Source organism: Danio rerio, chromosome 21, assembly GCF_052040795.2.
Source record: "Danio rerio strain M-AB ecotype USA chromosome 21, GRCz13ab, whole genome shotgun sequence".
Classification (NCBI taxonomy): domain Eukaryota; kingdom Metazoa; phylum Chordata; class Actinopteri; order Cypriniformes; family Danionidae; genus Danio; species Danio rerio.
Window position 1 is genome coordinate 19,969,247 of NC_141041.1, and position 15,340 is coordinate 19,984,586.

General features: G+C 34.5%; 1 protein-coding gene across 1 annotated transcript in view; it reads right to left on the bottom strand.

Moving 5' to 3' along the window:
- si:dkey-112m2.1 overlaps positions 1–15,340 on the bottom strand; it is a 241,373-nt gene that overhangs the window by 91,353 nt on the left and 134,680 nt on the right. Inside the window, exon 3 of the mRNA XM_087301071.1 lies at positions 9,207–9,350. Coding sequence (XP_087157197.1) covers positions 9,207–9,350 — 144 coding nt within the window. The remainder of the gene's footprint in view (positions 1–9,206; positions 9,351–15,340) is intronic.

Sequence of the window (15,340 nt, forward strand, 5' to 3'; positions counted from 1 at the left end):
AGTAGCTCTTAAAGCTAGATCTGACGCCCGAAGAGCTTCTCGAAGCTGTTCGGGTGTTGCTCCCCCACCATCTAGGCACTCTTTAATTAGGTCAGCCTGATATGCCTGCAGCACTGACATGGTGTGCAGGCATCCAACAGACTGACCAGCCGTCATATATGCTTTACTGACTAGACCCGATGTTAATCTTAATGGTCTCGACAACAAAGGAGGGACCCTTGCAGATTTTAGATCTGAACGACGATGACACGCTAAGTCCTCTTCTATCATTGGCATTACTGTACATGCCTTTTCCCCTAGCCCACGAACTGCTGAATAAATAGCTGTTTTTGGTGTCATTAACCATGCTGAATACGGATTTTTCCATGATTTAGAAACCGCATCATGTAGCTCGGGACAAAAGGGGAGGTCCCTTAGTGGAGGATCTACTCTGCTGGGTAATTCTCTCTCATCCAGCATTCCTGTCAGACGCAGCTGCTGCTGCTCACGTGCTGGCTGCCAATCTATTACATCGAACCGGTCAGCAGCACGTGAAATCACCTCCACTAACTCCTCATATTCCGCTGACTGGGGCGGCAGATTCCCCGACCCTCTTTTTATTTGTTGCTGCGGCGCCTCGGTTTCCTCGGAAACGGAGGACGCCGCCCTCTCACGAGGCGCAGAAGAAACCGCAGAGCGTGCTTCTGACGCTCCCGAAGGAGGATTAGATCTCACGGATCCAGAGAGAGAAAGGACAGAGTCCGTCTCCATCTCATCCGCCAGATCTAGCTGCGAACCCCACGACCGAAGTCGACGCTCAGCCTCAGCACGAGCGGGACCCGAACCGCGAGGAGCGTGCGCCACGGGAGCTTTATTAAAGAACTCTCTCCGACTGCGCAGCTCTTTACGGGAGAGAACGTCACAGTGTCCACAGTCAGCATTCTCAAATGCTACCAGGGCATGCTCTTCTCCCAAACACTCTAAACACAAATCATGTGAGTCACCAGCCGTAATAAAGCGAGGGCATGGAGGCACACAACGTTTAAAGTTTTTCTCTGCCATACCAAAATAAAAAAGTAAGTTGTCAGTTTTTTTGTATTTTGTGTATGCAAATCAGTAATGAAAGATCACAGAAAGAGGGTGTATTTTCACGTGCGTGCTTCTTGAAAGCAAAGAAGTTGATACTGAATGCTCAGTACAGGCTTTTATACTCTCTGGTCTGACGACACCTGCTTAATTACATTAGATTGATTTCACATGTGCTTCAAGACGCGTATAAAAGAGGTGTTCCCCTAGCGTTCTGGTTAGACGCAGTGTTGAAGTTCCCTAGAAGGGGAATAGCCTGTATAATATATTGGCATTATCAGATTAATAAAATATACAGTAAATGAAAAATAAATGACAGAAAAAAAAGAAAAAAAACTGACAAAATCTCTAAAAAAAATTTATAATTACAAGATTAAAAGGTGTAGATTATTTAAATAAAGCAAATTCTTTGATTTGACATTACTAATGATGTAGGTATATTTTGCAGCCAGTTTAGACAATTCATTTCATCCGTGTATATAGTAAAGTTTGGCCCAATCCCAATTCTCCCCCTTAGCCTTTCCCCTTACCCCTTGTTTTGCGTGTTCCTGTGTCTCAATTCCCTTTTGAAGGCGTAGGACTAAGGGGAAGGGGTGAATACCCCTTTGAACAAAGATTTTTCATGAACCAAGGGGTAAGAAAATTTCCCAGAATACACAAGCCACAACGGCAGATAGTTACACCCGGAAGTAAATTTTTACAACAAACAAACACATTGTAAAATAATCATAACCGCATCCGTGTTTTACAGTCAACCACTAAAATAAAAACTAAATTTCGCAATCTATTATGCATAATCATAAATCCTGTACAGCAGTGCCACAAGATTCTGACACTTGGTGACAATTACATACCCTGTCAGAAAAGTCTAGTGGCTGGAAATTACCTTTGTATGGTGTCTGCTATAATGTTAATGTTGTTTTTGGTGTGATTACATAGATGAATATGGCCACTGTGTTAAATGCACAGTGTTATAATCTTATAGTCACATTAGATCGTTATGATAACATATGTCTTCAGTGATTTCCTGAAGATAAGTACTAAAAAATAAAGCAGCTGGAATCACTACAGCAGTCGTGATCGTCTGATCTTATATGAAGCAAGAGAACGGAATGACATGATGACGTGTGGATGTCCCAATGTCCCAGTGGTGTCCCAATTCTTATGGATAAATTTTGAAGCCCTTCCCCTTCACACTTGGTTTTAAGGGCCAAGGGAAAGGGGTAGACATGCAAAAATAGAATTGGTATTGGGCCTTTCTCTGAGTCGTGAATTATTTAATGTTTCTCTTATCTTCGCAACTGCGTGCATGTACATTCTGTCTGCATCTACATCTTGGCTGCAAAGCCAAGTGGAAGTAGACTTAAATAAAAAAAGGTAATGCAAAAACACATACGATTAACGACAGCTTTAGAAAGCGAAAGTGAAAGCAAAAGCTGAATCCCGGACATTGTAGATTTAGAAACCCCAAACCAAGTCCCAAGGGACATCTCCGTGGATCAGCTGAGCACATAAAGCTATCTTTGGGAGTGTTGACAGTTCTCGCAAACACAGAACGAAAAGGGTAAACAGGAAATGTTTCACTACTTTATTAATCACAGATGTTTGGTTATATTGGGCTTTATATAATTAATATTGGGCTTTATAATACTTTATATAAGTAAAGTCTATGTGTATGAAGCACTGAGTTATGAACACACTTGTTTGTAGGGTAAGCGGTTTAAATGTTTTCTGCCATGTATTATTTCTAGTCATTTTTCCCTTAGGTAACTGTTCTACAGTTCTAAACCAATGCCAATCAATAAAACGGGCACATGTCCGCATTGAAGAATAAGGTCAACTGGTTAATATGCAAGTCACACAAAAACGACTGTCATGCTTTTGCTCTCGAACAGAAAGGTGCCTAAATTTGTTTATTTATCAATACAGCAGCATTTGCAGATATTTTGCAGATCTAAAAGATTTGCAATAATGACCCATTTCTAAATGAAAATAAATGAAAACAAGTTCTATCAATATGTGTGCACATAATGTAATTCTAATATAACTAAAATAAATATAGAAAACATTTAAGGTATTAAAATATAGTTGCCTATGTAGTTCATAGGCAGGCAGCTCACTTGGTTTTAGAAAAGAGTTCATGTCTTTAAAATTTCGTAGTGGAATATTAGTTCAGGCAGACATTATTATGCTGATATAATGATCAAATCTGCTATTGTCAGAGTGGAAATGGTACAGTGTGTAAAGACTCATTAGTGATATATTGGAGACCTCGGGAAATCAAAGAGGAAGTATAATAACTCATTACCAATCTGCCCCCTGTGGACTGGAGCTAGAACATGGTCCTCTAGCTCTCTCACCATCATCTCTTGACCTCTAAAGTAAAAGAACAGATTAGAAAAGTCCATGGGGAAGACTTTCTTACCACTCATACTCTCTGTAAAGCTCATTTACAAAATTATACAGTTAGGTTTTGAAACCCAAGGAGCATAACTTTGCCTAAAGTATTAGAACTTAAAACAAGGTGGATCTGTTTTAGAGATATTCTTTTTTGTCATACCAATATTGGTATGTATTTTCTTTTCCTAATTTTGGCAGTATAAAAGATTTCAGAAAGTGTCTCTGAATCTCCCTTGTGCACAAAAAATAAAACTCTCAAAGCCCCTGTAAAGCCAAATGTATTTTTTTTCTGCTCCCCTGGACAAAAATTACAATTAGGTAAAGCATGTCAAAGTAACAAGAATATCTTCTGGAAACTCCCACACATTAGGTGGAATAGGAATTTCAATGAGGGAGCATAATCAAATAACTGTACGTTATTGAAATATGATTTATATAAAGCTCTACAGGCGAGGAAAGAAAATTCTGTTAATGTTCATCATTTTTCTCTTTAGTCTGAAAATGAGTGTATGAAAGCTCAAAGCTCTGTCAATACTGCTTACCACCCCACACTGTGTGGCCATTATATGAACTGACACACTTGAAAGTAATGTATTTGCAGGCAGATAGGCGAAATGCACAGCCAGAGATGATTCACACTTAAACCAGTCTTAAATAACACAGATGCTTTACATCCCTTTTTCATTCGGGCAGTTTTTCTTTTTTTTAATCAGTACTTGGAATGGAGTGTGTTTGTAAGATTAATTTGCATATGCAAATGCCACCAAAGAGAGGTACAGGAACAGGTGAGAAACCTATAAGGGCTGAGAGAGTACAGCTGCCAGTCTAAGACTTTCTAATCTCTCTGAGTGGAGAAATGCAGAGCGAGAATTATTCTGTTATTTTCAGCCTGGAAATGCAATCTAACACAATTTTTGAAATGAAAAACAGGTAAAAATTTTAACAAGGAATATGAACTTGAATGGAAACTGAAATAATAATGCACCGAAAACAATCTGTTTGAAATCAGTGCAGGAGGAAAATAAACATGCATTAACATTTAGTAGATGCATTTATGCAAAGCATCATACAAGTGAGAAAGAAAGAAGATCAAAAAAGAATCATCAGATAACAACAGTATATTATTGCTATCCAGGGGCGGGCTTAGTTATTTGGGGACCCCTAGGCAATTCCAGGTATGGGCCCTAGCATTAAAACTCAAAACACTCTCTTTCTCAATATATATTTTTCACTTTGTAGATTTGGTTTTATTTTTTTCTAAATAAACTGCAACAAAATAAAAAATATAAAATCTATTTTAAGTGGAACCTTTATTTTCCTAATGTAAAACTAAATACAACAGATTAATACACACAAAAAAAAACAAGTTTACAAACTAACATTGCAAAGTAAATTAAATTTTAATATTTGCATGTGAGGTACAGAGGGAATTTCCCATTACTGTATATATGGGGGACACCTGGTTTTGAGAAGTAGTACCAACATTAAAATCTTAAATCTTGTCAGCGTAATAGTCTAGTGGTTAGCGTGCCGACATATGGTGCAATAGCATGTCAGGGTGTTGCGAGTTCGAATCCCGGCTCAAAAACATTTCCCTACCCCCTCTCTCTCTCTGCCACTTCTCTTCCTATCTTGATACTGTCCTATCTAATAAAGGCAAAAAGGCCAAAAATAAATCTTTAAAAAAAATAAAAAATCTTAAATCTTAATCTCAGCTATAATCCAATCAGATTGATTCAAGCTTACAACAAATAGACAGAATTCGTCCTACTACCTTATCTTTGTTTTGAAAGAATCCCTTCTTCCACCCCATCTCATCCTTTTCCTCCCTTTACCAGGGGGAGCTCTCTAGGCCTACCTGATCTCGGACCCCCTTATAAGCTCATTGACCAGTGGGAGCGGAAGCGGGAGCTCAGGGTTCTCTCCCAGGCCAGCACGCCAAACCTGCTATTAGCGTCTGACATATCTAAGTGTGAACTTTTGAAATGACAGAAAATTTATAAAAGAGCAGTATGATTAATAAATTGGTCAGAGCCCTCTAATTCTCTGGAGCCCTAACCAGCTGCTTACAGTGCTTCGCTTATTGGTTAAGTCCATCCCTGATGCTATCACCAGTATTTTAGGTTTTCCAATTTAAATATTTTATTATTTATTTAATTTGGGCAACATACAGATAGGAGATTGTGTGTCTTCTACAGGTGGTTTGTCAATCCCACCTAACTGAGGGAAGCGTGCACACTAAGAACTGTATGATGTTTTTTTCCCAAAAATACCCATAAAAAAGTGTCTGGTTCATATGGAGAGGAGAGAGTTGCTGTTTCTCCATTTCAAGAACGCAGAGAACTGACTTTCATTCTTGTGGTGACCAGTCTTGCATTCCAAGTTAGCTCGGAAGGACGAACTCTGAAGACTACGAGAAAAGAGAACGTGTCCTGTGAGAAATGAGATGCTACGCTCTTCTGGATAGTCACATTTCTTTAATGGAAAACTATTTAAACATTACAGCATTCAAATTTTTCAATATACTTTGCACAATACAAATAAAACAAACTTTAATGTGAATTTTAGCAAATTAACACCCTTAATGTGTTTATGCCTTTATTAAGATTTTCATGGTAATGTTTACTTTCACCGTATCATTTAGGGAATCTCCTGAGGTAAATAAGTTTTATCTCTGAACTTTAATAAAAAATCTATATAAAATGCTGCTATTCCCACCTCCTTAATTCAGCTGCAAGGACTTCTAGAACTTCTCGAGTGAGTTTTCAGAATTAGAATCAGAAAGAGCTTTTGTGTCAACATACGAGGAATTTGTTGTCGTGACAGAGCTTCTACAGCGCAACAGAATTACAGAGACAGAACAATAAACAGGTAATAAATATATAAACAAGCAGTAAAGTTAAAGTTTTGCGCTCAAGTCTGGATTGATGCATCCTCGATATCAAGAACACATGTGGAAACTTTTATGCATCCTACGTTCTTGCTGTCTTGAGTTTTGGAACTGAACTTTGGCAGTTGATGATGTCATTACACGAGAACAGGAGGATGCAAGATCGCTGAACGCATAGAACAGCCAGTGTGTTTCCTACAGGTGGTTCGTCATGCTCACTCACCGTTGTGAAACACATTTAGAATTTCAAAATTTTTCCAAGAAGCATAGCACCATAAAATTCATGGTAAGAAACCCATATGAAAAAGTTGTGATGGCTTTTGTTTGATGAACAGATTTAATTCCGTTTTTAACATATACACACTGAACCATCTTTTCTTGAAACTAAAGAACAAAACTTGATGGCTGAAATGTGCTTGCTTGACATGGCATGATGTGAGAAATAAACTCATAGCTTCAATAGCATCAATCTAACAAGATTGTGCTCCAATTTGCTGTATCTGATGGGCTTGATGTGAGTGTGTAAAATGTTTATGTGTGAATGAAGTCATGAATAAAAGTCAGTGCAATGTTTTCATCACATAAAAGAGTAGTTTCAAAACCTTATGGGTTTGGAGCGAAAAGAGGGTGATTAACTGATCAGAGGATTTAGATTTTTGGGTGAACTAATGCTTGTTTAAGATGAGTGCTGGCTCATTTGGTGCATTTCAGAACTCACATTTTCCCTCTTAGTTTGGCTTTTTTAGGCAATCACTCTCAGATTCACACAAAAACAATCTGAGTTTGATTGGCAAGAATGAGAAGGCCTCAGCCTGATTTAAAATGAACTCTGGAATGGTTCAGTTGAGGTGAGAAAGCAATACAACCCAACAGACCAGCAAACCAAGTGGTATCATAATTTGTAACAAGAAATATCCACATAAAAAGCAGTAATTTAGGATTATGTGAGTATGTTAGTTATTGCTTCTGAAAACCAAAGAGAGCCTCTTCATCTTAAAAAGTTGTGTAATTGCTTTTATTATAGCAAAAACACCCTCCAGACAAAAAGTGTAGATTCATGCTTCGACCGCATTATAGATTAAATATTAATTTTAAATATAATTAATTACATATAATTATTCACTTAGAAAACTAAAGAAAAACGCAACATTTTAACCAGTTAAGTTCTGTTTTGTAACAAAGCTAACAATCTATAAGTCTGAACATGCCCAAATTTACAAGTAATTAAAAAATCAATAATAAAGCAGCTACTGTAACATGTATAACAGGAGAATTTCATGCTACACAATTCAGAAATAAAACAAAAAGTAAATACAAAGCAAATGCACATTAAAAATAAAAAGATCCCCATAAAAAAATACTTATTATTTACACACCTTACTTTAAGCAGCATTTCACCTAACGTAATTCAGAAATGCAACAAAAAGTAACTATAAGGCAATTAGTACCTAGGCCTGTCACAATAATCAATATATGGATTTATCCCACAACACAGGGACATGGCCTTATTCATTTTTAGTGATGTAATATATATCGCCCATGCAAAAACCTAATTATTGCAACATTTCAGCTTATTGCACCTCACTATCTCTTCTAGAGATGTCAGTATCAGTACAGTTAAAAAAAATAAATAAATAAAAACTACTTTGCAGAATTTACTATAAATCACGATCGGATATTTTCATGTAGATGTCTGACAACTGAAATTAGATCTGAAAGCAGATATCGCAGCCTCTGTTACTATTTACCTTGCCATTTTTTGTTAACATTGATTATCTACTTGTTTGGGATATACAAGTTTTCACATTCTGATTCCAATATATAATTATTAAATTGTTAAAATGACTGTAGTTAAATTAAATAATCTTAAGAATGAAATATTATGTGTTCTCTGAAAGACCGTACCTGCATTGTGATGATATTATATTGTTATTCTGGCATTATATAATAAAAAATTGTCTTAAATGCCAATAATATTGTTTATCACAAAATATTTTGGTGCAATTTTTATACAACACAAAATAGATATTTTGACAGACCTAATAATACCTTAAAAAATTATATAACCCAAAAATAAAAAATAATTACTCATCATTTATTCACCCTAAATTAGTTGTAAAGCTTATTGAGTTTGCATTTTCTGTAGATCACAAATGAAGATATTTTGAAGAATGTTGAAAATTTGTAGCCAATGACATCCTTAGTAGGGTGGGAAAAAATGTTATAGAAGTTAATGGCTACAGATTTTCCACATTCTTTAAAATATCTTCATTTGTGATCGACAGCACAAAGAAACAAGTAAAGGGTGAAAAAATGCATTAGTCTTGCTAACAATCCCTTTAAAGTAGCTATAAAGCTACAGTAGCTTATTACAGAAAAAGTTTCGCATATGAAATAATCTTAAATACTTCTAAGAAAACTAGTCATGTAACTTCTCAGCACTTCAAAATATGATGCAATAATCTGAGAAATAAAACACGCTTCCAGTACCAGAGGGCCTGTACATGAAAGCAGCAGAAAGGTTTAGAAGAGCAGTCATTAGACAGAGATGCTTATATTTGAGGGCTAAAGGCCAAAGGGCTGTACGATGCAGGTCACGGTATATGTGCATGCGTTTGACTGTTTATTGGCTGAAACTTTACAAAGAGAGCTAAATTGTGAGCAAGTGAGAGAAAAAAAACTTTTTCATTTGCAGTGTTCTTAGCCTGAAGCTTCAATTTTAAACTTTGAACTTGTGGGTCACTGAAGTAACTGGCAGGCTTTTGAAGATATTGTCTTTGAAAGCAGCCATCTCTGCATCCAGAATTCTACCCTGTTAATAAATGCGTTAATAGAACAGACAGCTACTGACCGTTTTCCAAAGCTGGCTTCCTTCCTTCGGCAGTGCAGAGTGACCACTCGGTGTCCCTCGCTCCTGACGTCTTGACTAACTGTCCACTGCACAGGGTTGCTGGCTCTCGCCCCCAGAAACGCCACACCATCCTTCAACTTCACTCTGTCGGAAACACCAAAAGAACCATTCAGTAAGTGATTGGATGTGCTTTGTTCAGTAAGAGAAATAAGTATTGAACATGTCATTGTTTTTTCCCCAGAAAACATATTTCTAAAGGTGCTGTTCACTTGAAACTTCATAAGGATGTTGGTAACAACCATAGAAATCCATATATGCAAATAAAATAACTAATTATTAAAAAAAAAAAAAATCAATTTATGTGTAATAAAATGAAAAGACACAGGGAAAAAGTCTTGAACAAATGAAGAAAGGGAGGTGTTGAAAGGCAGTAAGAGCCCAGACAGCAGATGAAATCTCTCAGTAGTTATTCAGCAACCCTCTGCCCTTTTTCAGTGTAAATTAATGTTAGCTGCTGTAGAAGATGAAATCAGGGTGGACATCTCAGTGAGACAATGATCTAAAACACAGCCAAGGAAACTCTCAAAGCTTTCAGTGAAAGAAAATCAAGCTGTAGAATGGCCCAGTTAACCACCTGACCTAAATCCAATAGAAAATACAAAACAAAAATCAAATTTGATTGACGAGACACTCACAATCATCATGATTTTTACACTCTGTTAAAGTCTTTGGAAAAACTTCACACCTGAACAATTCATTCTCCACATGAGAGGCATCTTTAAGCTGCCATCACCAATACAAAAAATAGAATAAAGCAGGGGTGGCCACACTTTTTCCTATAAAGGGCCAAAAAGTAAACTTGATTGAGGGCTGTGGGCCGAATATATAACAAACCGTACTACATTCAATTTGCCAAGAGGAATTTCCTCATTTATTCTGCAATATAAAAAAAAAAACGTTGCTTTAAATCATATATAATATTTAATGCAGTATCATTTTTAATATTTTATAATGAACTTTTACAGTAAAAACATGAACAATTGAATTTATAACACAATGGAGTTCAGTGCTGCATACACTACTCGAGCTGCACCTGCCTGCTCATAGATGTCAGATGTACTGTGTTGTATGTCAAGTGACAGTATTTACATTTTTAAAGTCTGATTCATTTACAACATTTAATTGAATCATTTAATTTTAGTTGCCTTTTTTGTAGCTAAGTAATAAAACAAAAAATAAAAAAAACATTACGTTAAATTAAATATTCTCAATGACAATTTTTGTCAAAGGCATTCGCCCCAACTACCAACATTCTGTGATTACATTCCATGTCAACAGCTCATTAAGAAATATTTTTCCTAGGAAAAAACATGACGCATTCAATACTTATTCCCCCACTGTATTATATTTACATTTTTATATGTGAAATACTTGAAGTTTAAGATTATTTCATAATGCAAATTCTGTCATCTTAATCTCATGTTGTTCCAAAACTCTTAATGTACACATGAAATCAGAACTAATCATATGATTTTGTTAGTGAACATTGCTAGTTTTGTGGTGAACAATTCCCCTGTACATGTCATTATGAAAAAAAAATATATTTTGCTTTCGTAATCTTTTATTGATATTTGAAATTTCCATTTCACTAGAAACTGCATCACATTACAAATTTAAAAAAAAAACTGTCTCAAATTCTGGTTCATGCAGACTTTAAGACTTTTATTTATTTTTAAAACATGAACGAAGATATTTTGATCAAAACTATTTCAGTCCCTCCATTAAAGTCTATTTACTCAAATCTCTAACACTTCTAAATGTCCATTAAGAGATCAATATATCCAGTAAATTGGGTGATTTTATTCAAGACTTTCTAAAGAGACACAATTGCTTTAAAGATGAACAGATCTGATTTAGACATTTTCCCCCAGACATATCCACTCATTAGTAAATGTTTACAGCATTTTGCTTTGGACACAGAGGCTCAAGCATGTTTATTTGATGCACAAGAACAAATGAATTTCATTTTTACGTGATACACTGCACTTTTGAGCTTTTACAAAAACCATTTCTTATTCTTGGGCATGGCAGGTTAAACGGTTTTACTTCTGTTGATGTTCACTAATTAAACTTTTTATGTAAATAATAGCCTAAATTAAATTTGCTTATTAAAAGTGTCCATGTCACTTTAAAGGACTTGGATTAAATTATTCTCTTTTGACAGTTTTTATTTTATCTTATTTTATTAATTTAATTTAATATTTTACTTTTTCTTTTTACTTTCTATTTTCTTTTATTTTCCTTTACTTTTTTATCTTTTCTTTTCTTTTTTCTTTTATTTATTTTCTTTTATTAATGAATTTTCTATTTTATTTTATTTAATTTTTCTATTTTATTTTGTTATTATTATTTTTATTTTCTATTTTATTTTATTTTATTTTTGTATTGTATTTATTTTTTATTTTATTTTCTATATTATATCATTTTATTTTTTTATTTTACTTTATATTATTTTATTTTATTTATATTTTATTTTACATTTTATTTCTTTTCATTTATTTTTTTTCTTTTCTTTTCTCTTCTTTTCTTTTCTATTCATTTTATTTAATTGTATGTTATTTATTTTATTTCATTTATTTAGTTAACATTTATTAACTCGTTATTTAATTTAATTTGATTTATTTTATCACTTTGAGGACATTTATATCCTTTTATATCCTGAGAGACTGAATTAGTGTTCTGAAGATGAAGAAAAATCATTACAAGTTTGGAATGAAATGAGTAAATGTTGACATTTATAATTTTGGGGTTAACTAATCTTTTAATACATTTACATGAAAAAAGTGCATCTGCATTTTCCAAACCACTCCATTTGTATACTGGATGACTAACAAAAAGTGTTTTCTGTTCTTGAACAGATTGCAGTTGTTTGCCTCATGCATTATACAGCCAGAGAGAGACTAACCAACGGCTCATGTAATACACTGCATTGTATAACCTCAAAATCATTTAAGGCCCTTCAGTTTTGCTTTCTTCATGTATAATCATAATTATGTGTGTTGCAAAAGATGATGGTTAGCAATATTTTAAGGCCATTAAACAGGCTGATACTGACATGCAGAACTACATGAAAGGGAAAAAAGATGTTATTATTTACTCTTTCTTACTGAACACAAAGGGTGAAATTTTAATAATGTACACTCTTTTCCATGCAATTACAATAAATGGGGACTGTGTATTTCAAGTTAAAAAGGACACAAAAGCATTATATAAGTATCACAATAGAAGTCTGCATGAATTGTAAGCACTATTCAGAAATCTTCATTTGATAGCTATCCGCTTGTGAGGTCATGACTCATGATGTACGGAATACTGTTTCCATGTCCAAGCCGCTACTCATTTGAACAAAGAAAATATTTGTTTATGACCACTTTTTAGTGATATCACACATTACAGTGAATGTGTGCATCATAGAGACCAATATTTAAAAAAAAAAAAATTAAAAATTAAACCACTTTCTGGCCATCAGATATTCGGCATGGTAACATACAGTTGAAGTCAGAATTATTATATATTAGCCCCCTTTGAAATGTTTTTTCTCTTTTAAATATTTCCCAAATGACAGAGCAAGGAAATTTCCACAGTATGTCTGATAATATTTTTTCTTCTGTGGAAAGTCTTATTTGCTTTTTTGGCTAAAATAAAAGCAGTTTTTATTTTTTTTAAAAGTCGTTTTAAGAATAAAACTCAGAAATAAAACTTCAGAAAACTAAATACCATAAAATGTGTATATGAATCACTTTTATCTAACCAATAGTGAGTTGTTTCTTTTTCCTTAGCAACTGCAGTCATCATTCCAATATACAGTATATCCATATATATGTAGATATGTGCGTGCACCTTCAATATTTTCATATGCTTTTTATATGTGTGTAGATTTATTAAATTGAATTAAATATGGTTACAAAAAGAAAATTGTCATAGAGACAAGATGAATTTTGAAAAACTCTGTAGATGAACTATGTAGTGTTTACACTCATAAAACAGCACAATGTATTCTTGCCTGTGTCCCACATTGCTCTGAACACCCAGTACCTGCAGTCAGCCAATCAACGACAGGATGCTGAAGACGGGCTGCAGTGCAATTCAAATGCAGAAAATAATGGAACTGATGTTATCGCTAAGACCCACACCAAATGCAATTAGAAACAGTCCTGACGATTGCTTTTTTCTCTGTCCATATCTTTTTGTTCTTCTGTTTTACCCCCCATAGCATTTATATCAAGAATAAACTACCTAATGGTACATAAAGCCAAGTGTTGCAATCATACGCTAACTCGTACACAATCAGGACCACATGCCATGTGATAAAAGCTCGACTGGTGGCAACAAAATTATATGCATTGAAGACATCTAAGAATGAGGTTAGTTTAAAAAAACAAACATGAGGAGGAAAAAAACACTCAAATTCCCTCTGGGCAAAAACAAAATATTGCTTTCCTTTTAAATCTTCTTTTAGAGCATACTTTAAAGTGAGCTTTTCTATGATGCAATCATAACATTCCTTTTAAAATGTTTTTCTATCCACCAATCAAAGATAACGAATACGGACATCTAACTCAAATTTGATGTCTTTAGATATTTAAAGGTCACTCTGTGCCTCAAATAACAGCAGCTACTTTTAGAAACATGCCACTTGTGAAACATTAAGTACATACATCTGTTCTAGTGAAAATCTACAGTATCTGAATGCTACTTTGGACACTTTACATGCGTGTGCGACAGGATGAATGCATGCACCTTCAATATTCTCATGTGCTTTTCATGAATTTTCTGTCAGTAGTGTATCATTTGTAACAGAACAATTGCAAATGCTTTGGTGACCTTGGATCATTTAGATTGCTTATATTTCTTTTATGGTGTGGCATTTAGGTCATTTCTACTTGCTTATTGCTAAAAGCTCTTAAATACAAGGATGCGCATGCTAATACAAAAGCAAATGAATTCATGAACAGATTTTTACATTTAAAGAAAAAATTCTCAGATTAAAGGATGAGACCTTGCTGCTCTGTAAAGAGTTTCTTAACTTTCATTAAAATTCAACTGAATTGCGCATAACATTTAAAATAGCTATTCATATATTATTTTTTTTTGACAGAAGAATGGAGCTTTGGCCTCCAAAAGTCAATTGCCAATTAGTTTAAAACAGATCAGCAGTTTTTCTGCTGTTTCATCTGAATTAACTGACCTAGCCTGAAAAAAAATGTACATAATTTAAAATGTATGATTTATACTGTACCTTAGTTGAGCTAAAGCTGCATTAGTCATGATGCCGAAGATATTATTGGCTTTTATTATTTGCTAATATTTTTGGATTAAAGCTTGGAAGTTGACAAATAAGATTAGCATAAATAACACAATTAAAGCAGTGTCTTACAAAATACTTCACAGAATTTATCCTGCTAAAAATGTTTTGGAAATATTTAAACTTGATATTTCATAAATGTGTTAATTTTGTGGTCAAAAAAGAAACAATTTTGCATCTTTTTTCATTGTATTTTTGAGTATAGGATAAAAATGTGTTTATTTGATGTACTTATTTGATGAAAACTTGAACTGTAAAGGACAATATATTTTTTTCATTTGTTTATGCGAAGCATCACAGCAAGAAGGTGGCTGGTTCGAACCTTGGCTCAGTTAGTGTTTCTGTGTGGAGTTTGCATGTTCTCCCTGCGTTTGTGTGGGTTTCCTCCTGGTGCTCCAGTTACCCCCACAGTCCAAAGACATGTGGTACAGGTGAATTGGGTAGGCTAAATTATCCGTAGTGTATGTGTGTGTGGATGTTTCCCAGAAATGGGTTGAAGCTGGAAGGGCATCCGCTGTGTAAAAACCGTGCTGAATAAGTTGGCGGTTCATTCCGCTGTGGCGACCCCAGATTAATAAAGGGACTAAGCCGACAAGGAAATATATGAATTAATGAATGTTTACGTTATCAGGAAAATACCATATATATAAGAAAAAGTGGGCTCAATGTAAACCATTCTTTTCCCATTTTGTGAATGACTTCAAATTATATATAACATTTTTAGAACAATCACAAAAAAAGCACAAAAAAATTTTCAATTTCAATTTTC